Here is a 23,735-nt window from a genome sequence, read left to right as displayed (position 1 = left end):
CCTAGCTGAGCTACTATTGCCCGTGCAACCACCTTCTCCTCCCCCTCCACCTCCTGCCCCTGCACCACCAGCAAAATGAGAAGGCGGCGCAACGGGGGACGGCAGCAATGAGGGTGGTGGAGCTGGCGAAGGTGATGGTGGAGAAGAAGGTGGCAGCAGCGGTGGGAGAGAAGGTAGTGGCGGTGGTGGAGAAAAAGGTGGCAGCAGAGGTGGAAGGGAAGGTAGTGGCGGTGCTGAGGAAGGCGTGGGTGGTAAGGATGGTGATGGAGTACGTCGATGCGGAAATAGCGGACGGAATGGCCCAAACAGGTTGGCTTGTGTGTGGGCTAATAGGAGCGAGAGAACCACCAGAGGGAAAAGGAGGTAACAGCGAGCCATATTGAAGGCGAGGAGAGGAAGTGATGTTGCTGATCTGTGAGCAAGAGTATTTATGGACAAGGAAGAAGCAAGTTCGTCGTGTCTATCGAAAGCGCAAGATCAAGGATAGACTGGGGCCTTGCTTCTGCATGTGAAACCTTCCAGTTCCACTCAGTCTTCGTCAGTTACAGTATCTGCAGCTACCTTTTGGTGTTCATGGCCGTGGAAAATGCATGGCTCGCATGAGTAGAAGCCTTAACGCTTGAGCAGGCTCCTTTTTCCGCCATTTCTCATAAGGGTATCTTCCTCAACATGCATGAGTCCTTGTCTTCTGCAAGGCAGCTCACACTCAATGGATCGAGCATGTTGGAATCCCATGGTCTATTTTGGGGTATTACTCTTATCGGCCGTATGTGGTGGCAAGCGCGGCACCCAAGTAAGAAAAAATGTATTGTAGGTCTACCTATTCTCTCAAGCAAGTTAAAAGCTTGAAAGTATAAGAGTATGATCTTGAAATTTTATGTGGGAAGAAGATCTCTCGCATTCGGTTCAATCAACTCAGGCCCTTGATTTTCTAGGCAAATATTTGCTGTCAACATTATAGTTCAGTTGATCATACGGGTGCACGCTAGGTGAACAGTTAGAAATTTCAGGTTTGGCCTGTGTACGCTATGACCGTTGTTTCATTAATATAAATGGCTCAAATAGAGGAAAGTAGCTGGTTGGATATTAGAACACAGATTTTGTCCAAAATTATGATATGTTGAAACTAGAAAAAGTTTGATAAGAAAATACCTGTTTTCGTTCAAATAAACATAATTAATCTCATCATGAATATTTTCCTAGATCTCATAATCAAACGCTGGATAATTAAAATTGCACATTCTTTGTAAAACAAGAACACTTGTTTATTAAACGTGTTCCATGGCAGCACTCACCTCTGCACCTAGAGGAGCGATATTATAAACCAACTCAAACAGCAGTTTGGCTGTAAGTAAAAAATAAAAACATGAGAAACTCACTCTACTTTTAAAGATGACAAAATCAACTGAATGCTTTCCAGCAGGGTGCATGGCATCGGGCCATCAGATGCAATTTGTCCCATACCATCCATATTTCAGTGGATCAACTGAACCAGATCCTTTGTTGTATGACATTATATTCACCCATAGTTGGTCCATTTGCTTATGCCACATTTTGAAGTCCAGGAAAGGTAAATCTGACTCTTCTGTTCAATCTGACACTGTAAAGATCATTAAGTACACATATATTTCATAATAAAGATACTTCTCTAAAAAATAATACATTGGGTTTCAAGTTATACTTACATACTCCGTATTGTTAACTCCAAAAATATTACTTTCATAGTATTCTGCTTGTAAAAGAAGTAACATTTGTATTAAACGCAATTTTTTCCAGTGAAAATCTCATCGGAGTAGACAGATCTACATGCCGGAAATTCTAGCAATTAAAAAGATCTGCCGGCGCAAAAGTTTGAAACAAAACAACTTTTTCCACGAGCCAGAACTGACGGGTGCCATATGCTCTAATCTGATCATATCAACAAAAAGAAAAGAGAAAAAGAAGAAGGCCCGTATGGCGACGAAGTGCGTTGGAACTACAATGTATTCCCGTGTGGTCATGCACTGAAACTCACATCCATTCAGATCCGTCCAACACTTCTCAGTCTTCACATGAACAATCTCTTACGTGTACTGAGGCCATTGGGTCCTTCCCCCGCTTGAATGTCCAATCCAGTACATGTTTTCTTTTACACGCGAATCGATTACTTCATTCTTAATGCACTTGATCACTTACCATGATATGATCCTTGTTTATGTCAGTTTTATAAATTAATCTTCAAATTAAGTTTTGTGTTAGAATAAACTTTAATCCAGTCTGGGGAAGATAACGTTAAAAATTACCTCCATGAGTTGGCGGAATTCCGGCAATTTTTGTCTTGTCGGCCAATTAGTTAAGGCCTGCGTCTTCTATTTAACCTCTACGTGCATGGCGGGGCTTCCATCCTGCACCTTGCGAGTGTTCTGCAGGAGTAGGCCAGTAGCGATGAGAAACAGGAAATCCGCCATCCTATTTCTTTTAGTTTCTTTCTTGCTGTTTTCTTGTATTCATGGTGCTCGGAATCATACCAGAGATGCAATAGCTGAGGAGAAGATCAAGTGCAAAACGCCCGGAGATCAGGGAGGCGGAGGTGGTGGGATTGGTGTTGGCATCGGTGTCGGTATTGGTGGTGGTGGAGTTCCTGGAGGAGGTGGCGGAAGTAACGCCGCGGGCCACCACAACAGTGGCGGCGGTGGTCATGCAAATCCAGAACAAGGTAGAAACCCCTCTGGAAATAATTGTGGCTCAAGAGGAGGCGGCTGTAGCCGTGGAGTTGAAGGCGGACGTTCTGGTCACGGTGGCCCTGTGCCTGGCAGTGGTGGTGGCAGTAGTGGCGGCCATCGAAGCCAACAGCACCCTGTGGGAGGTGGGGGTGGTAGCCAACTTCCTGGTAGAGGTGCTGGTGGTGGTGGCGGTGGAGGAAGTTCTGGAGGTGGTGATGGGCATCAATGTGGGGAAGGTTGTGGGTCAAGGGGAAGTAGCGAGCCACGTGAGGGTGGAAGGAGTGGTGTTGGAAAAGGATATGGATATGGCGGTGGCGGAGGATATGGCGTCGGAATCGGATATGGTAGCGGTCAGGGTGGTGGGTATGGGGTCGGCATCGGATATGGTAACGGCGGAAGCGGTGGCGTTGGTGAAGGAATTGGAATTGGCATTGGTGGTGGCGGCAGCAGCGGTGGAGGCGGTAACTCTGGGAAAGGTGGCCACGGCCACTGATTGCCTGGAAATCGACCTTTTGCTGCTTTAATAAACAATAGTTCTTTGTCGACAGATTACTGCAATGCATTCAAGAATTTGTTTGAGGTTTGTTGTAGTGCATTGTGGTCGATGGTGTCTATGTCGATGAAAGAACCCTGATGTGCTTTGCTCCTTAATTTGCTATAGAATTCGTGTTCCAAGTACAAGCATTAATCTTTCACACACTCACTCACCCTCTGTCTCTGCAATTATCTTCTTGATTCTATCCTTCTCTCTACTCAGGTATAAAATTGCGGTGCTCCTGATATTTCACACGACCATATAATTAGAACGCATATATTATAAGATCATGATACACAAAAGGGCTTGAAAATACTTTGAGGCGTGTTTGTTTAGGATACTGGATGGAAAGTCTCCAACACATAAACTGATCATATGGTTCTTGTGTGTAAACAAACACTTCTAAACTTCTGTCCCCATCTAGAAATGGGACAGAAATTTTAAGAAGAAACTGATGCATGTTCCCTTGATAATGATCTAAACGCTTTGGGAAGTAATCTACTCACAGACTTAATGAAAGGTGCGCTAAACCGACCTGCTCTTGGCGAAAGTATATGCCCAAATTGCCCACAAGTTAATGTCAGTACTCTGAAACCAGTTTGCATATTGGTTCAGGCATTCATGTCCTGGAGGTCGATCCTTCAGATATCCATAATGGCGGATATGAAACTTATCTCTTGATCGTCCTCCATGGTCCATGGCGGACAGCATATACAGTGTACTGCTTAAATCAGAACCAGTGGGCGGTCGTCAGTGCAACCAGCCTTCACCTTCTTAAGTACTCGAGAACAGATCTGCCTCTGTCACACTCCATTTGAGACGGCCCGGCCATCTGACACCCACTTTCTGCATGTCTTCGGGCCAGCCAAGGTCACGCAACTTCGCCATTAATGGTAGCTCCCACCAAAAGCTGGCCCCATCAAAGCTCACAGTAGAAACCATTCATCACAAAATATCGAGGGTCGAGATATGAGTGAGATTCCATTGCTAGATCTTTTTATGTTCTCACTCCAACTCTGCATCATCTTCTCCGTTGCTGGTTGTTCTTCTCTACAAGAACATTATCTAGTTGCTACTGGTGGAGGTGTATATCTTGCGGCCATGGCTGGATAAGGGTCTCAAGGTGGAACTCACACGGACCCACTTATGCTGCGAAATAAGCTGCGCACACCTGTATTATGAACATTGATTGGTACAAACAAAATGTTCAGCCCTAACTGGCTAACTCAACCCGACTAATATTAAGAAACATTCTTATGAAAGTCCCGCTTATAATCTGGTGGAACTCCGGTTGTTTGGTAGAAAGAAAATTGTTTTCTTCAAGCACATCATGAAAAAAGATAGGTGTTCTCTTAAGTCCACCAAAATATTCTTCGATAAAATCATATCACGTTTTAAAGATTCAGAATAGAGTGTTCTTGCATGTCGTATGAACATTAGTTTAAAAAAAAAACGTTCTTTCATGGAAAATAAGTAAATTCTTGTGTTTCATTAAAAGCAATCGATTATTCTGGTCAAAAACAACAAAAATTGACTGCTTTGCTGGTCGATAATAAAATTACCTCCCGACCAGATCAGCATGATCGCGTGAAGAAATTAAATACCTGCTAATTTCTTGCTTTCTTGCCTTTCGATCACCACCAGCATGGTCGTGGAGAAAGGCTTCCAAATTCTCGCTACCAAACTTAAGCAAAACGAGTCGCTGGCGTAACTGCACCATGGTTCTTTCAGCAATTAATTACTACGCGTCGACGGCTGCTTCTATTACTCGAAAATAGAGAAGAGGGCAGTCACAAGAAGCTCCTGCCTTGGAATTTGTAGATGCAAAATGTCCTTTGCTTCTATGATCTGAAGTTGAACGACGATAACGAATCGTGGAATGGATATATATATATACGCTGGAGCTTACTGACAATTGCAGACGCTTAGTAGAGTATATTAATTTATTCGCTTTCCAATTTAAAAATTCTGTGGATTATATATGGATTGAAATGGGGCATGTTTTTATTGCCAACCGCGTACAGGTTGCCTGAAGACCACTGTTCTCCGGTAGAATTCGCCTGAAATCCATTGTTCCACTTATAACAATTTTAATTGTATCCTCAGGGTTCTCTCTCTCTCTCTCTCTCTATCCCATCTATCTATCTATCTATATATATATATATATATATAAGAGAGAGAGAGGGGGAGAGAGAGCGAGAGGAAAACTCAGACAAACAGCTTGGTTTTCTGCTTTGAAAGATAAAGCAACTTTTATTACTAAAAATGCGTCATTGTATCTTGGAAAGTTCACAGAGCTTCACAGGCATTCATAGAAGAAGAGATAAACTACATGGAATGGCCCTGAAGGTCAGCAACTTACACACATGCACGTACACTTAGACGAGTGCATGAGCTCCCCATACACCAAACCTTGAGGACCAGCAAACGAAGGAAATACAAAGAGAAGAAGCAGAGAAATGAGAAACAGAAAAAGAAAGGAAAAAAAAAATCACACAGAAATATTGATCAAAACCACCTTGTTAATTCTTGGACAAGCAAACCAAAAGTTCCAAAAAAACTAGGACGTCCAGCGAACTACCACTCAGGGAATGATACCACCAGCAAGGCCACCAGCGCCAACTCCGCCGGCCGCTCCGCCACCAACACCGCCTACACCGCCGAGGCCACCAACACCGCCTACACCGCCGAGGCCACCAACACCGCCGAGGCCGCCGAGCCCACCACCAGCGCCACCAAGTCCACCGACACCACCACCGAGCCCACCGAGTCCACCACCGAGTCCACCCAGTCCACCACCGAGTCCACCCAGTCCACCACCGAGCCCACCAAGTCCACCACCAAGCCCACCCAGTCCACCACCTAGTCCACCCAATCCACCACCGAGCCCACCAAGTCCACCACCAAGTCCACCAAGCCCACCGAGACCGCCCGCTGCACCAACTCCGCCAGCTACGCCGGCGCCACCACCGATCCCAGCGAAAGGAATGCCAAGCGGGCCGACTCCGGCAACACCGCCGACTCCTCCGGCGCCTCCAACGCCACCACCAACGATGAAGTTCTTCTCATCTCTTAGCCCAGCGTCGCTGGGCATCTCCCTAGCCGACACAGCAGCCACCAAGAGGGAGGCTACTGCTACCAAAACCAACTTCGACGCCATTGCACCCTTCCTCTCCTCTACTTCCACTCTCCACACTTACAGTCACACTCTCTCGCTCTCAAACACTACGCTTTCCAAAGCCGAGAAAGACACTGGGGTGGAAGGAGGGGCGTCTGCACTTGGTTTACTTATACAGCAACGGAAGGTCTGTGGACAGTTGGGGCGCTTCAATGCCGGAATAAATGCTGGTGTCGCGATATTCGTGCGAGATCGGAAGCGGGGTAAATAAATGAGCCCACACACTTGCTCTGATCCACTGACCAACTTACAGCTCGGCCAAGTTAAATCTCTCCCTCTCTTTCTCTCTCTACAGTGCAGACACTTGGTGGTCTGCAGCTTCCAATCTTTTCTACCTGCAAAGCAGAAGGAGGCTTGAATCGATCGATCAGCGGCTCTTCCACAGGCATGACAGCCCTTTATTGGGAGACAATGACGAAGAAGATCACCTTTAGATCACAGGGAGTCTAAATCTGGAAATGGTAAATGGCTGCATTAAATTTAGATTGGTATTTGAGAACAGAGACTGCATCGGCATTGGACAGGGCAATGGCGTCTGCCGTCAAGATAGTGAAGTTTGAGCTCTTGTGTTTCTCATGCCTTAACTGTGAGGCTGTTAGTTGTACGACGTGCCGTTATAAATGAAAGGAGTCAACGATTTACATATAACGTGACTTAGTTTTTTAATTATGTTATTTTTAGAATAATTCAACTGTTTAGCAAAAAGTCTTTTAAGAGTTACCCAACTATCTAACTAAAGCTGTTTCATCCATGATTGATAATTAAAAACAAGACAAGAGGAAAAAGTGTTTGGCATTTTCATCATTTAATGTTATTTCCCATATTTTTCTTCTTGCTTTACTTTTAACCATTTATCAATCCTGATCAGATTAGATAGTATATTATATATATATATATATATATATATATATATATATAACAAAAATAATATAGGTAAAGGAGCAGGTAGTTGAAATTCTCTCTCTCTCTCTCTCTCTATATATATATATATATATGTGTGTGTGTGTGTGTGTGTGAAAATGTATATATTTCAAACCACTTATATTAGAGATAAAAACCTGACCTGTTAAATTCTTAATAAAATATGAACATTCCATAAAAAATATTCATTTCCTTACTAGTAAATTTTGATGTTATAATGGCCGTCCACTTTCTGTTATGTTAAAACATTATTAGTCTAAAAACAAATTAACTTAATACATGTATCTCACCAAAATTCTCAAGATCATATCCATAATGTTGGATCATATAAGATAATTGCTTTACTAATCAATTTTTATGGGTCTCTGGGACTTACAATTATATATATATATATATATATATATATATATATATATATATATATATATATATATAACTGTGCGTGTGTGTCTGTTTTTCCCACTAAAATCATGTTTGCTTGCTTGAATCTATGTTAACTAAAAATTCCGATACAACTAAGAAAGTAATCTCAGGATTTAAAGTATTACGGCCTCCCTTAATTCCCTTAACAATGGAATGAGTGGACACGATTTGCAAGCAAATTTTAGAATCCTCAACAAAAAATAACGGATGTCTGGCTACTTGTAATAGCCGGATGACTTACGACGAACTAAGAACTACAATCTTCATATACGTAAAGAAACTGATGCCGTAATTTCCTTGCACTCAAATCATGTGGAGCTCATTTATTTGTTCGCAGTCAGTTTTTCCAAGTTGCGTCAATAACTCACCGTATTAATTTCTTACTGTTGGTGAGATATATGTGTTGAGAGAGAGGGAGAGAGGAAGCATCTCGAGAAGTTACAGGAGACTCACCTTTTAGACTGTACTGCTGGCAATGGACGCTCTCTCTCTCTCTAAAATATAATGTGGAGAAAGAAGCAGTCGGCGAACGCTCTGCTGTTGTCGTCCATGGCAGTGAAGGTGAGTAAAGGCAAGGCCATTTAATCGGAGGAGGGAAGGGGAGGTGGCTGATCAGCAGAAACCATGTCCCACAGGACCCTCGTTTCCTCTGGCTGATCCATTGGACTTTACAGAGAGATTGTCAGCGACCAACCTGGCACATTTGTCCTCAATCATTGACTCTCCCCTTCTGATCAACGCACTCGTGGTCAAGTCCTTCTACTCTATCATATTATATATTTTCCACTAATGTTAATCCTGAGGCATTGAGTAAATGAATGAGTGACTTTGGTCATAAAGTCACTCACCTATCTAGCTAAGGACATTCATTTAAAGTAGATAGATGGTGGAGAGAAAAATAAAGAAGTGAACTGATACTAAATGCCAATCACTTCCTTCTCATTGTTTTTTTTTATCATTCATCATGTTAGATCAGATCAGACAGCTTTGAGTTTATAACTGAGTGATTCCAAAAAACTAGAGTCATCATTCAATTATATATACATATGGGAATAGTATCAATCAAATCAATAGGTCTGCAACATCTCGGCCCCATGCACAACAAACGGTATCTCTGCTGTATTGTGTAGAGAAATTGTCCAAGGATACGACAACAATGCCAGTATTCACGACACATTTCTGCATTGTTAGATATGGAAAAGGAGAATTCTGTGAAGAAGGAAATTCCATTGAAACCGAATAATCTGACTTTGGTTAGTCTCATTTAGCTAGATGACCTTATTGGCAGCTTCTGATTAACGTCTTTTATGTGTAAGAATGACCTGCAAATTGCTCTCCATAACATCCATTTTGCTAAAATAAAAACAAAAAAGCGAGAGCTGATTCTTGAGAAATTACACTGTGATCTTATTTTCAGCTGCCTTTCAAGGAATTAGAATTTTCATTTCCTCTGAAAAACTGCAACATAAACTATGATAAACCTGCTACCGTATGTGCAATTGCAACAAATATAACATATTATATACACGTAAACAAGATTATGTGAGTCTACCTAAAAAAAAAGAGAAATCTATCTTCACGAGTAGTTTAGTTATTGAACAAAACTTATTTTCACTTTTGATCTTTTCTTAAAAGTAAATGTGAATCTCAAGTCAAAGGAAATGGGCCCGTGGGAATTATATTTGTGGGGTTCAAATTAATCGAAACCACATGCAAGGATGAGATCCAGATATGGGGAGTCACTCCCATGAGGATGACAAGATCCGACCTATGATTTGGCGTGGGAAATTGGTCATGTTCTGTGTCGTGCAGGGAGCAAACACAAGAGTAAAGGTTGACAGAGTAGACAGGGTTCTTGTCTTCTGCAACAAATTAGTAGATCGGATGGGAGTAGTGCTGTCAAAGCCTGCAGTATTTTTTCTATTGATACAAGATAAAAAAAGGTTGGCCTTTCTCCTTCAGACCCTGCTAATGGAGATGATCATGGGGACAGCTGCAGTTCTTTGATTGATAACAGATACAGCACCTGGTTTTGTTTCTTTAACTCCGGAAAATGGAGTCAGAAGTAGAAAGAGAACATGTGCCAAGAATTTCTTTCCGTATTGTCATTCATGTTCGAGCTCTATATGTTTGTTCTCTGCGAGTCCGTGGAAGAAGGATCTTCTCTTCTTTTATCGACATATTCTTTGGTTTGTAGCCATTCAAAGAGCGTATCTTTGCATTGCTTCGAACAAGTATCAGAATGCAAGGACAGCTTCGTCATAGTTTATCTCCAATAGGTCAGTGTTCAGATAGAACTTTTGGCGGAACATTTTGTTCTACCCTTCAATATTTTGTGATTTCCAGATCTTAAGTTACGCTCGTGATCTGTGTGCGTAAGAAAAACAACCACGAAATCTTATGCAATGTGGTATAAATAGAGCTTGAAAAATGAAATGTTGTATACTAACTTTTTTACCAGAACAACATAAGAAGAAAAAACAAAGTTGTCGTGTAAAACGCAGATCTGTAAAGACAAAATTGAAAATGAAAGAAAATAGAATAACTATAAAAAACATTTCTTTTTAATAAATTATCAAAATACCTTTTGTATCCGTTACTGTAAATAGGACGTGAAAAATTAAAAATTTTTAGTTGTATTATGTGTGCATTCAGGTTTAATTTGGCTTCAAATCTAGAAGTTAAACTGTTTCCCCTACTAATCTTGGCTTCACCCCTAACTGTGATCCGAGTGAAGCTTCAATCCATGTTTGGTTTGCTCTACTTCTGGATGTCCTTGTCTCTTCATAACTCTCAGTGGTTACAACACACCCTCGTCGTAATGTCAAATCCATTGCTCTCAGAGACCCTACAGTGGATGCCAAGAGAGGCATCGTGCCTACCTAAAAGTCTACATGTTCAACCTCACGTCGCTCGGTCACCTCAAATTTAATGTTTGCATTATTCAAAAGCTGAATTCCTCCTGCCATCTGTCACTTTCCAACCACAATCACTATGCTTTGAGAGATCTAAGGATTTCTCTATCTAGATAAAAAAAAAAAAATCCGTAAATCTATATAAGGGACGATTGAATGGTGACTCTGAATAGTCAAAATTACTCAACTCAAGAATACCATCTGAATTTATGATGATAGATAGGACAGTTGAAAAAAAAACGAATTAAATCACTTTTTTTTTGTTTTTTTCTCAACCGTTTAACTTGATAAACCAAATGATATAGATTGGTGTTTTTAGTATCCATTAATTTAGAGTGACTATTTTATATATATATATAACTGCAGGACCAAAAATAAACGGCCAATATCATCAGATTTCATAGGAATCTGCGGGTCCAGCTTGAAAGCTAGATGGACGGGGTGGCATTGGATTCCCCATCTCGAATAAACTGGCGCTCTCAATGTGACTGAAAAGTCTGCTACATCTATTTTCTTTCTTTTCCAGACTGTTGCACTCTTTTCATGCTCCCGACGATGAACTACCGGGGAAGGTGGGGAGTGGGGGTTCTTCGCAATAAGTATTAGCCATGGATGCTGCGGGAGTATGAACTACAGTTTGTTAATAAAAAAATTTTCTCTTGAAGCTACGAGTCAAATAATTAAGAGGCACGCAGTATGTGAATAAATTCATTATTGGAAAGTACCAATGTGCAAATAACTTAGATTTTTTAGACTGTGTGGGCGAATGCCCACATGTGCCTCCGCCCCATTATGATATCTTTGAATTTCTAGTCACTTGAAGTTGTTCTGGTTGTCGATTCACATGATCAAGGCGCTGCTAATCAATTGAAAACGTCCAAAGGGCACATGATGGATGGAACCGATCGACGAAACGAAAGTTATATGTTAATGAAACGTGACATTTTTATCATGTTTCCATTCTGGGCGAATAAAGTAGCAATACATATTTCATCTATTTATGGTTAATGTTCATTATAGAGAGATTATCTTCTTAAGCCCATAGTCATTAAGCAAGATGGCACTTACCCAAATGACCAGATAATGTAAAATTGAACCTGAAAGATCTATGAAAAGATAGATGCATACAAGCTCAGTTACTCCTTGGGGATCATTTAGCTAGCGCTTCTGTGTTACTTTATCATAAGGTTATCAAGTTTTTACATGTATATTTGCCCAATTTTTTTCTTCCTGCTGCAAATTGAATAATATTTCCGATGCTTCTTAATTTGTTTTAAAATGAAAAACACTAAAATCACAAATTTGCCTAATATAGACACGCCTACCACTTAGTTTTTTTTTTTTTTCATGGGAATCAGATCATGAACAAAACATGTTACAGTCGGTTCTTCTAACATAGATCATTAACAAAACATGTTACAGTCGGTTCTTCTAACATAGATCATGAACTTCCAACATAAAGCACAAAGATTCATGTCAAGACATTATGCAGGCATATGCGAAGATACATGCTTCTAGAAAAGAGGCTTTTCCGTTCGGTTTGTAGGGTCAGCCAAGTGCGGAGAATTGCAATGTTTTTTAAAGCGTTACTGAAAAACTAGCGATTACTCAGGATTCGGTGAAAGCTTATTAAGTTTGGTAAGCAATGAATTTCTAATTTCATAAGTAGATTTGACAAATTAAATTTGATATAGATGTCTAGTTTTTCATCTGGCGTGCATTGATATGCACACCCCTTAAGGATTTTTTCATGCACAGGCGTATGTAATGACCAAAATGCGCTAATTAAACTACAAAAAAGATTAAAGGGTAAAAAAATCTTCCAAAACAAAGTGTAAAATGTCTACTAGTTTATAAAAAAATTCAAAAATACTCCATCTCCCTTTTGGTGTATATTTGTTGCTTGTGTGGTTATGTGCATGCAACTCAATCTCGTTGGACCGATGAGCACATCAGATGAATTCGATCAACGGCCTCAACAAGCACCATATTTCCCTTCTATTTCATTTTTCCATTTTGTCCTTGTAATGTGCTTTCTTTCTTTTGGATATTTTTAAAGATATTTTTTGTCATTTCAGCTGCAGGTATCGAGCATATGACCAGCTTTGTTGCTTTAAGCTCAATTACATAATGAATTGCACGTACAGTTCTACGAGTGCCTTGCATGAGAGGATCATTAAGGATGTCAACCGATCCGATTAATTGAAAAAGTTGAGAGAAATATGAGAGAAAACGCAATGCGTTGCCTTTGATTAATGAATAACAGCAGCTTACAATTGGCATGCAAGTATGCTTACGCCATTTCTTGAGCTCTCAGACACCAAACTCCGCGGACCAGCGAAAGAAAAGAAAGAGGAGGGGATGCAAAGAGAGGGAGAAGAAAGCGAAAAAGAAAAAAATCACATTGTAATGATCAAAACCACCTTGTTAATCCTTGTTCTTCGACAAACCAGCCACAAGGGCCAAAACTAGCAGGTCGAATCTGACCACCGCCCACGGAATGATACCGCTCACGGAATGATACCACCACCAAGGCCACCGGCGCCAGCTCCGCCAGCCACTCCACCACCAAGTCCGCCGAGTCCACCAACGCCACCGAGACCTCCAGCAGCACCACCGAGCCCACCAGCAGCTCCACCAAGTCCGCCAAGCCCACCAGCAGCTCCACCAAGTCCACCAAGCCCACCAGCAGCTCCACCAATCCCGCCGAGACCACCAGCAGCTCCACCAAGTCCTCCGAGCCCACCAGCAGCTCCACCAAGTCCGCCGAGCCCACCAACGCCACCGAGTCCTCCAGCAGCACCACCAATCCCACCGAGCCCACCAGCAGCTCCACCAAGCCCACCCAGACCACCAACGCCACCGAGTCCTCCAGCAGCACCACCAATCCCGCCAAGCCCACCCAGACCGCCAGCCGCGCCAATGCCACTACCCGCAATGAAGTTTTTCTCATCTCCCAAGCCAGCGTCGCTAGGCATGTCCCTAGCGAATACAGTGGCCACCATAAGGGAAGCCATCGCTGCCACCAAGACCATCTTCCCCATCTCTCTTTTCTAGTATCCCTGCTATTCTCTGCACTCTCACTGCAAGCGCTAGCTACTCTTTCCTTAAGAGAGAAAGACGCTGGTGTGGGAGTGGCGGTGGCTGCATGGGTGTTACTTATACAGCAGAAGAACGCCTGTGGACGGTTGATGCGCTTCAATGCCACCATAAATGCAGTTTTAGATCCTTGATCTGGCAGTGATGGCCCATAGGCGGCGCTTCCAACGATTGCATAATTTAAATGGATACCACTTTCACATGTAATTCTGAAAAACTGTGGGAAGACTTTGGTTTCACAGCATTAAAAATCTTGATGTAAGATGAATCAGTAGTGTTGATTCTAAATCCACGTTACATGTTTGAAAAAAGAACCACAGAACTGCTGTGAAGCAATGACACCCTACAAGAAATTAAATGTATTCTTTTACTTGTGCAAGTTATGTTGGTTCAAGATATCATGAAACAGATTTTCATCTTTTTAATTTTGGTTCAATATCATCAATCTCAGAGAAACTTGTTCATAAGCAACTAATAATCAGTGTCTTAAAAAATGTGACGTGGGTTTACAGTTGCAATAGGTATAAGATCCAAGTTTGAGGATTTTGCAAACTCCTACTGAACCAAATCCAATTTATACCTAGATTCCAGTGTGTTTCACTATATTAAATCCGAGCCCGTTTGCAACGCAAATGTGGCCATTTGGCAGTATTAATATATTATTATACTTGTTATAGTGCACTATAAATCTGCTTTATTTTATTGGGCCAAATTCACGGGACATTAATTGTGTGTTATTGTTACCAAACAGCTTCTATATGTTAGTGTTATCAGTAAGCTTAAGGCTTCGCATGTACAGACCCTTTGCCAATATTTTTAATGGAAAATTGTATTTTTGATGCTTCTTAAGTTAGTTAACAATAAAATGCAGGCGGAGTCATCAAGAGACTTAATCAGAAATTTATCTAATATGGGGTGATATTAGCAGCAAGCAATTTGATGATTTACTCCCTTATCCTGTCCAAAGTACAAGAAACCATTTTTGAGAGTGGGAATCCAATCACCAGGGGGTGGATTCAGGAAATTTTAACAAAAAGGCACTAGTTATATAATTTTAGATTTTTAAGGGGCACTTATATCTAAATTAAAAAAAAAAACTACAAAATTTCAATTTAAAAATAGCCATTTTTTGTTGGCCTGTGTGGGCAATTGCCTACACTATGTCCTCACTTTTCTCGGCCCCTATTATGCAGTTCTTTGAAAAGGCCTATTCAGCTGAATCAGAATAGGTTAATTAAGAAGCAGTCAAAAGTACAAAAGACTTATTTTTGAAAAGAATAAATGTAAAGCAATGTACAACACATCATTAAAAAGATTTAAAATATTTTTAAAAATATGTCAAAGTTGATGGATAACATTCTTGAATATATAGGCGATGGAATTGAATGACATTCTTGAACATATCGGCGATGGAATTGAATCATTTTGCCATTGTGGCGATTTTAGTTGGACATTAATTAAGGCCAGTTCCGGCGAATTAATGCTGATAATTATACTAAAGGTTGCTCCTCCAATAATAACAATACGGAAATGTCTCAGTTTGTAACTAGTGTATATGATATTGAATGCATCCTTTATGGGATCCTGGTACATCTAGAAAGTAAGATCTCTGTACTTTGATATCCGGGCTTCTTAATCTTAAGTAGATTTAACATTCTTATTAAAAGATTTCATCTTCTTTACGGTCTTATGGATGTTACATTTTTTACGGTGAATGTAAATAGTGATTATTATGTGCAAACTGTATATTATGCACAAACCACTTATTTTTCTGAGAATCAAATTTGATAGACATTCATGCCATATAACCACATTTTCTTGTAGCATATTCCCTTCCCTGATAGCTTCTTTTGTTTGGTAAAACCATTCTTTTTACAGCAAAATTGCTTCCAATGTAGAACGCCATTTCTCTTTTTAGAATCACGTATCTTTGTATCAAAACCACCTGCTCTTGCATATGTATTGTAAAACTCATATGCACTGAGATCACTGTCAAAATTCATTCCATATGTATTTGCTATCAACATTCGGCAGCAACTTTTGTTTGGTATTTGTTCCATCAACACAAATTCCCTCATCGTCGTCATCTATTGCCTCACTTCCTTCACCTACTAACTCATCATCAATTTCCATAATCTCAATCGCTTCGTTATGTTCACACTCCACATATGTTGTATCATTACTTTCGTTTAACAATTCATCATCTCTAATTACAACCACTTGTCCTTCATTATCCTCACTATTTTGTTGTACTTGTGCTTGCAAACATATTAAGCATCCTTGCTACATATGAGCTTATGGAGCTGCAAGACGGATCCATTTGTACCTGTTTTGAATAATTGGAAAAACAAGAGTATCATATGCTTAGAGTAAGCCCATTTTACATTCCTTTACTAACTAAATTATACACAACCAGGAGGAAAATTATTAATTATAACAAAAAATAATCAGACAATATCTCACGTGCTTCTAGCTGTACAGAAGTTTATGGTTCAGTTGCTTCTGTAATCTTTCCAAATCAGGCATTTCACACTTACAGTAAAACCAGAATTGTGAAGCACTGGAGCAGCTAGGTATCAAACAACAAGATTCAGTAGAGACACCATCCATATTGTTCTCTCTCTCTCTCTCTCTCTCTCTCTATATATATATATATATATATATATATATATATATATATATATATATATATAAAGACAAACTACGGTTTCTAGCTTGGACCTTAAGAGATCAGCAACGAGAAACGACTTTATATAGAATGCATGAGAAATATTTCAAAGCTTGAAAAGTATTACACTTCACAAGAGACTTACTGGAGACAACACGCAACGCCTTTTGATGGTAACAACTTGCAGTCGCGTGCATGCTCCTACACTTAGACGAGTGCATGAACTCACAGACGCCAAACCGGAAAAAGAAAAATGACAAAGAAGAAGAAGAAGAAGAAAGCAAGAAGAAATAAAAAATCACATAGAAATGATCAAAACCATCAGGTTAATCCTTTGGCTAACCACCACCGCTCAAGGAATGATACCACCAGCAAGGCCACCGGCGCCAGCTCCGCCAGCCACTCCGCCACCCACACCACCTAGTCCGCCGACACCACCGAGCCCACCAAGACCACCGGCAGCACCTCCGAGCCCACCAGCAGCTCCGCCAAGCCCACCAAGCCCGCCGAGTCCACCAAGCCCACCAAGACCACCGGCAGCACCTCCGAGCCCACCAGCCCCTCCGCCAAGCCCACCGAGTCCACCAAGCCCGCCAAGGCCACCGAGTCCCCCAGCAGCTCCACCAAGTCCACCAAGCCCACCGACACCCCCGAGTCCGCCAAGCCCACCTACACCCCCGAGTCCTCCAGCAGCACCACCAAGCCCACCGAGGCCTCCAAGTCCACCCAGACCACCGGCCGCGCCAATTCCGGCTCCTACACCCGCACCACCACCGACGCCGGCAAACGGAATACCGAACGGGCCAACTCCGGCGACTTTGCCGATCCCTCCGGCGGCACCAATGCCGCTGCCCACAATGAAGTTTTTCTCGTCTCTCAGACCAGCGTCGCTCGGCATGTCCCTAGCGAATGCAAATGCCACCAAAAGGGAAGCCATCGCTACCACCAAGCCCATCTTCTCCATCTCTCTTTTTCTCCCCGCGCTCTCACTACACACTCGCTCCCCAATGCTCTACTCTTTCCTAAGAGAGAAGGACGCTGCGATGGGAGTAAGAGTGGCTGCATGGGGTTACTTATACAGCAGCAGGTCTGTGGACAGTTGGTGCGCTTCAATGCCATCATAAATGCAGTTTCAATTCATTTTCCTGAAATTGTTGGCCCATAGATGTTGCTGCTAACAATCGCGTACCTCGATGGATGCCATTTTCACATACAATGCTTAAGAATTGTGGGCAATACTTCTTTTACTGTTCTATTTTTTGGTTTTTCTACATTCTTTAACAGTAATACAAATCCTTGGAAATTGAAGAATCATAAGTGAAATTAAATGGATTCTGTGCATGTAAATTCTATGTAGGGTCTAAAACAATCTATTACACATGCCATAACCCTTGTGAAAGTGAGACAGTAGGGATGACACCAAGTCGCCTGCGTTTCAGCTTGGAAAGTTGATGTGAGTCGCATGGGAAGCAAGTCTTTTACTGTTCTATGTTTTAGTTTTTCTACATTTTTTAACAGTAACACAAGTCCTTGGAAATTGAAGAATCATAAGTGAAATCAAATGGACTCTGTGCATGTAAATTCTATGTAGGGTCTAAAACAATCTATAACCAATGCCATAACCCATGTGAAAGTGAGACAGTAGGGATGACACCAAGTCGCCTGCGTTTTAGCTTGGAAAGTTGATGTGTGTCGCATGGGAAGCAAGCATGGAAGTATGGTGGACTACTGAACGGAGATCTGATCTTTCTAGATAAAGTGGTAGATCAGATCGGACAGCCAACGCCTTTACTTCCTGGCTGACACCGGATCAAAGCAAGAGTTGGCTTTTCGGCTTAGCCCCTGGACTGCATCAAAGGAGACAGGCAGGCAGCAGCAGTTTCTCTTGATACAAGATGCTGCAAAACAGTTTTTTGAACGTCTTTCATTTACTCCTTCCTTTGATGGGAGTCAGAAGATGGGAAAGAACATGTGCAGTCTCGGAATTACTTCTTAGTTTCACTTGTTCATCGGCTATAGATGTTGGCACGCACCTCAATGCATCGCGCCATAAATGTAAGGCAGATGACATGTTTGTTCCCTCGTACTAATGGGAGAGAAATCCCCGCTAATCGTATTCGAGCCAGCTTAAGACTCACACTAATTTACTGTGCAAGAAGATCGGCATAAAGGTTTAATTCATCAATCAACTCCATACTAATCGACCTTGAAAAAGAGTAACGTTTCAGCCAAAATATGGTTCTCACAACCCTTTCTCGGAAGGTTTAGATCATTCTGCCATTATTAATAAGTAAAGGTTTTGTTCATCTTGGCTTTACTTGTAAAGATTACTGATATAGACAGTTGTGCAGGAAGAGAACAAATCTGGCTTTTTCATCAATTTTTTTTTTATTGAATCTACGGTTACAGCATCCGGAATCTGCAGCTGCAAGGGAGCCGAATGGCGCTGTCATTGGCACTCGAATTAATGTTGGGACATCTCTACTCGACTCCCATTTCGTACTACCTGTCACTTTGATTGCTGGAACGTGGTTTTAAAGTTTTGCACATTAATTAATACCTGCTTGTTGCAGTCTGCTTAGTTTTTCAGTAGTTTTTTGTTTCCTTTTCTTCGTTTTTTTTTTCCACCTTCTTATTTAACGTTGGGCTTGCTGGGGACACTTGGATTTGTCATTGCACAAGGTGTGAGGACATGTCAAGTTTAATTTTTCTTCTTCTTTTTCCATCTAAATTTAGCAATGTAAGTATGTCGGGCCATGAAATCAATATGAAAACAGTCGTCCTTTAGGTGGTTGGAGTCTATGTAAACGGCTTATTAGCATTTAATACACAATTGAAGTTTGGAAAATAATCTATGCCTTCTGCAGCCGGATTCTGGCTCCAACTTCAAAATCTTGTCTGTCGATCAAATGGGGCAAAAGAAAGGCAGGTGTGATCTCTAGAGCTATGGTGTTCTATACTTTCATTAACGTTATGAATACATGCCGCTGCAGGTGGGCCTAGAAGAGAAATCGCAAGCCATTAGCATCTCTGGTTTTCGATCTGTATTTTCAAGTATGAATAATGCATTTTCTTAATTGGGAGAAACGAACACAAAATAGCACAAAAAAGAAGCTATTTTGTGTAGCGCCGCTCGCTATTGAGAGATAACCTTTAGCTTTTCCGGATACAATTTACAAGGAGAAGAGACACTGTTGGAGATCCAAAGGTTCCAAGTGAAGTCCAACCCCATCCACGCGTTCTCGTTTCAACTGCCGTTCATAAGAGCAAGATCAAAATAGGCGGTTAACAAATCTTTTACGGCAGCGTTTGGATGACACCTTGAAAAATGGGTTTTGTGAAAACTTGGTTTTGTAAAAACCAATTTTTTAATTAATTTTGATAACTTGGTTTGTGTGTTTGGATTCCACCACAAAAACAAGGTTTACTTCTCAAAACATGACAAAAAATGGTTTTAGAAAGATTTCAAGGTAGTTAATTTATAGCTACAAAATAAGAAAATAATTTCATGATATGCATTACATATTTGTGTTTATGTTTTTATAAGAAAAAAGCCATATACCAAAAAACGATCAACATGAAAGCCACTTATCCCATCACATAAGAGAATCAAAACTTATGTCATATAAACAGCTGCATTTAATAAGCCGAAAAAGTGCGGAACACTTGAAATGAAAAATGCATTCAAGATGCCCTCGCATTCACTGCCAATTCATCAGTAAATATTGCAACAGAAAGCACAAACAAGAGAGAAAAAAAAATAAAGAAAATAGAGAAGATGTCTGATGGATTCTACTTATCACCTACTGTGGATCAGAATACAAGAAACATAGATAAGAGAGAAAGAACAAAAAAAATATATAAAAGATGTCTGAATGACTCTAATTGTGGAAAATGCTCAAATTCACAAACTCAAACACTAACAAAATGAAATGTGCACAAAATCCAATATGAACGAGCATCACTACAAAAGAAAATAGAGAAGTCGTGATGCCCCAAAAGCTTGAGGATGGCAAATAGAGAATGATGTCCATTCGTATGTTCTAATAAGCAACTGTCGTCCACATGCTTGTAAAAAGACATTCAATCGGATTTTTAACAAAAGAAATGAACATATGGAGGATATGAAATCAATTTCTTTTCCATTGTAAATGAAGCAGCTCATGCGCAGTCGCTTCAAGAGCTCTACACAATGAACCTCATCTCGCCTAAATTTGCCAGAGCCTAAATTTTCTTCACATGCCCATTTTTGAACTGTGATTGAGAAACAAAGAGAAACTTAGTTTTAAAAAACCCATGATTTAATGAGACGTTTTGTAAAGAATATCCAAACGAACCCTAAACATCTTATATAAAGACATACAACTCCTCGGCTTGCGGACAGATGCAATAGGACGGACGACTAGACGCATATAAAATTTGAACTGAGAAAATTGATAGGGTTCTTCTCGAAAAGAGAAAAGACCCTCCAAAAATATGCGTATGCCGCTTTAAGTGGCGAGCACACGGTATTCTTTAGTAAAAGGCGAAAGAATAGTTCGCTTTGTGCTCACCACGCGGCTGCGTGAATCTTATCGTCGACCCCCAAGTCCCTTTTATTGACGTCTGCCAGCGCCCTCGGGTACGATTAAAGAACGATACAGGACTAAACTTGCAACGAAAATCACTCGGGAATCCCCGCCTCTCTTTCCGTCGCTAAACCGCGTAGCGATTTCTGTTTTGCTTCCTTCTTCCCTTTTTGTCCAGTCGGACCTCGAGCCTAGTTGATAACGCATCTGAGTACCGCCTTTTGTGTATATGAATGATCTCTGCCTGGAGGTTTGGATTTGATCTGGATGGTAAACGGATCTGTACGTTCCAAATGACTTAAAACCCACGATCCAAGGCGCCGAAAGGAAGGTCGGGACTACTCTATCGGAACATGGATCCAAGAGCAAGAAAAACCCGAAACCAGGCTGCGTTTTACTAACATGGTCTGGATCTGGTTTGATGTTTGAACCATTGTCTGAAATTTTATCATAGTGAATGAGTCGAGGTTCAAAGCATGCGTAAAACGATTAAGCTCTAAAAGTAGAGGTTCATGCACGGTTTAAATGGTCGTCTCCACACTTTCTAGGAGGACCTCGGATTGAGAACTTGGAACAAAGTTTGGACCAAGAAATGTTGGAAACTAGCTTTGAAATAGGTGGTAAGACAGAAGCTCTAGTAATAGGTCGATAAACTTTTAACTAGATATTGGTAGGGGCGCGCCAGGCCCGAGCAGTAGTGCAACGCAAGGGCGACGCTCGAGGAGGCCCCGGTAGCAAGCTACCGGTGGCGGCCAACCTCCCCCACAAGAAATTAATTTAATATCGTGTGATCACATGGACCACGTATCAGATATTAAACTGATAAGAACAGATACTACACTTGATCTTAGCCAAAAGGCCGAGAAAGGTATGCTTTCAACCGTCCCCCTTCCTCTCGTTTTATAGTCATCCCACTGGCCCACTGCCCAAAATCTTTCGATACAGGACTAAAAACGAACCTCGGGGCCCAAAATTGGGTTTGGATCTTCTCTGGAAAACGGTCTCCAATCTCCTTCAGGTTTCATGTTTCATTAATGTAAGAATTATTTTTCCAGCAAAGAGAGAGAGAGAGAGAACCATGCCATATCTCAGTCTGTGGAGAAATATGAAAAACCAAGATGCATGCAACATGGCCTTGAACAGATTTTTTTTTTTTTTTTATTGAGAAATAAAGCTAGTGTTTAATGCCGCTCTCACGCCAGCTCCATGACACCTCACAACCCATGCAAACATGGAAAAAAATTTCATTCTTATGTAAACAATGGGCGTGTTTGATAGCCTGTGATTCAGGTTACAATTTCTTTTATGTGAGACCCACCATAATCCATATTTTACAATAATGTAAAAAAAAATCAAGATTTGAGATCCTTAATTTTAATTTGTTGTCAAAACCTCATATTTGAGGTTGGGGGGTCGAACTTACAATCTGTGGATTTGAGATTCTCAATGTTCTCAAATTACCTTTGGATCTTGTGCCCAATACTATCAAATGCCCTCCTAGAAGACTTAAATTGAATACTCTTATTTATTCATTATGTTGTTTTGATCTTTAATTTGTTGATTCAATTTTCTGTTTTCTGGGTTGAATACCTTAGCCCTTGTTTATTTCACACACTTTCCTATGAATGTTAGTTTGTGAGAAAATTTATATTATTTTTATGATTGGGTGAAACAAATACGAAAATGAGCAGTTCATGTATTACTTTATGAAACGGTCACATGTTTGCATTCATCATATCTTATAAAAACTTAATTTTTCTCCTCTTTTAGGGGTTGTTTGGTAAATAAAACATTTAGTAATTATTTCATAAATCTGCCCTAAAAATTAAGGCAGATTTATGAACACTTAGTTTTAGTGTTTCAGGAATCCACTCCAATCTTTATAATAGATTAATGAAACATTAAGTATTCTAAATCTTTAGAGGATACACCTGGATACTTTTTTAGACGACAAACGACACAAGTTACTTAATTCTACTTGGTCTAACTGGTGTCTAATTCGGTTTTCCTTTTGTTTTAACAGTTTTTACTTATATTACTTTTTTCATTTAATTTTGCTTTAATTTTAAACTCTTTATATAATTTTTGGGTATGCACATATATGCCCCTCGTTGTGCCATACCTACATCTCTGTACCCATACCCGCGGGCTAGTTTGTCTCGACATTAATTACATATTTGTTATCATAATTGCATACTAATTCTAACACCACTGTAACGGTTCAACCCATATCGAGTTCAGGCACTTGGTTTGACGGATTGCAACCCATCCCCTAACTAGTTTTTATAAAGTAGTCTCAAAACACTAAGAACAGTGACAACCAATTGAGTTTAACAACCCTACTTATAAGCTCTTAAAAATCTCTCACAATTTTCAATACATGACTAAACTTTTTGAGTGTTATACAATTACAGATAAAATAATTTGTTCACATGTTGCTACACATTTATATTGTTCGTTGTTTGGCTTTTTTTTTTTAAGAATATTATTTCAATGCTTTGGTAACTTTTACATGAATTAATTGTTGCATTGGTTTAATGCTATACACAAACAATAGGGCTTGTCTGTGCTGCTTTCAACAAATAGCATTAGCTAATTTGATTCATTCCTATCTTCTCTCCATTTGCAGGTGTCAATGGGTCACTAAGATTTAAAATTGTCCCCATTAGTCGAATTTGATTAAAACAAAAGAATTTGGTTCTTAGTTGGACTTAGACTCATAATGT

The 23,735-nt window shown here is 40.6% G+C and overlaps 4 protein-coding genes and 2 non-coding genes across 6 annotated transcripts; 1 reads left to right on the top strand and 5 right to left on the bottom strand.

The window, feature by feature from the left end:
• Positions 1 to 2,367: 2,367 nt before the first annotated feature.
• Positions 2,368 to 3,195, top strand: LOC116265305 (glycine-rich protein DOT1-like). Its single transcript, XM_031645858.1, has one exon. It carries the CDS (start codon positions 2,368 to 2,370, stop codon positions 3,193 to 3,195), a length of 828 nt encoding a protein of 275 aa, XP_031501718.1.
• A 2,263-nt stretch (positions 3,196 to 5,458) lies between these two features.
• Positions 5,459 to 6,509, bottom strand: LOC116266128 (glycine-rich cell wall structural protein-like). Its single transcript, XM_031647229.2, has one exon. It carries the CDS (start codon positions 6,395 to 6,397, stop codon positions 5,822 to 5,824), a length of 576 nt encoding a protein of 191 aa, XP_031503089.1. The 5' UTR covers positions 6,398 to 6,509; the 3' UTR covers positions 5,459 to 5,821.
• Positions 6,510 to 13,184: 6,675 nt separating this feature from the next.
• Positions 13,185 to 13,718, bottom strand: LOC116265304 (glycine-rich cell wall structural protein-like). Its single transcript, XM_031645857.1, has one exon. It carries the CDS (start codon positions 13,716 to 13,718, stop codon positions 13,185 to 13,187), a length of 534 nt encoding a protein of 177 aa, XP_031501717.1.
• Positions 13,719 to 16,793: 3,075 nt separating this feature from the next.
• Positions 16,794 to 17,378, bottom strand: LOC116265303 (glycine-rich protein 23-like). Its single transcript, XM_031645856.1, has one exon. It carries the CDS (start codon positions 17,376 to 17,378, stop codon positions 16,794 to 16,796), a length of 585 nt encoding a protein of 194 aa, XP_031501716.1.
• Positions 17,379 to 20,884: 3,506 nt separating this feature from the next.
• On the bottom strand, positions 20,885 to 21,003 carry LOC116266501 (U5 spliceosomal RNA). The gene has a single exon (XR_004175398.1). It is a non-coding gene; the product is annotated as a U5 spliceosomal RNA (small nuclear RNA).
• A 677-nt stretch (positions 21,004 to 21,680) lies between these two features.
• On the bottom strand, positions 21,681 to 21,881 carry LOC116266500 (U2 spliceosomal RNA). Its single transcript, XR_004175397.1, has one exon. It is a non-coding gene; the product is annotated as a U2 spliceosomal RNA (small nuclear RNA).
• Positions 21,882 to 23,735: the final 1,854 nt, after the last annotated feature.

Source organism: Nymphaea colorata, chromosome 12 (genome assembly GCF_008831285.2).
Source record: "Nymphaea colorata isolate Beijing-Zhang1983 chromosome 12, ASM883128v2, whole genome shotgun sequence".
Classification (NCBI taxonomy): domain Eukaryota; kingdom Viridiplantae; phylum Streptophyta; class Magnoliopsida; order Nymphaeales; family Nymphaeaceae; genus Nymphaea; species Nymphaea colorata.
Note: the sequence above shows the minus strand (reverse complement) of the source record. Positions and strands in the feature narration are given on the sequence as shown.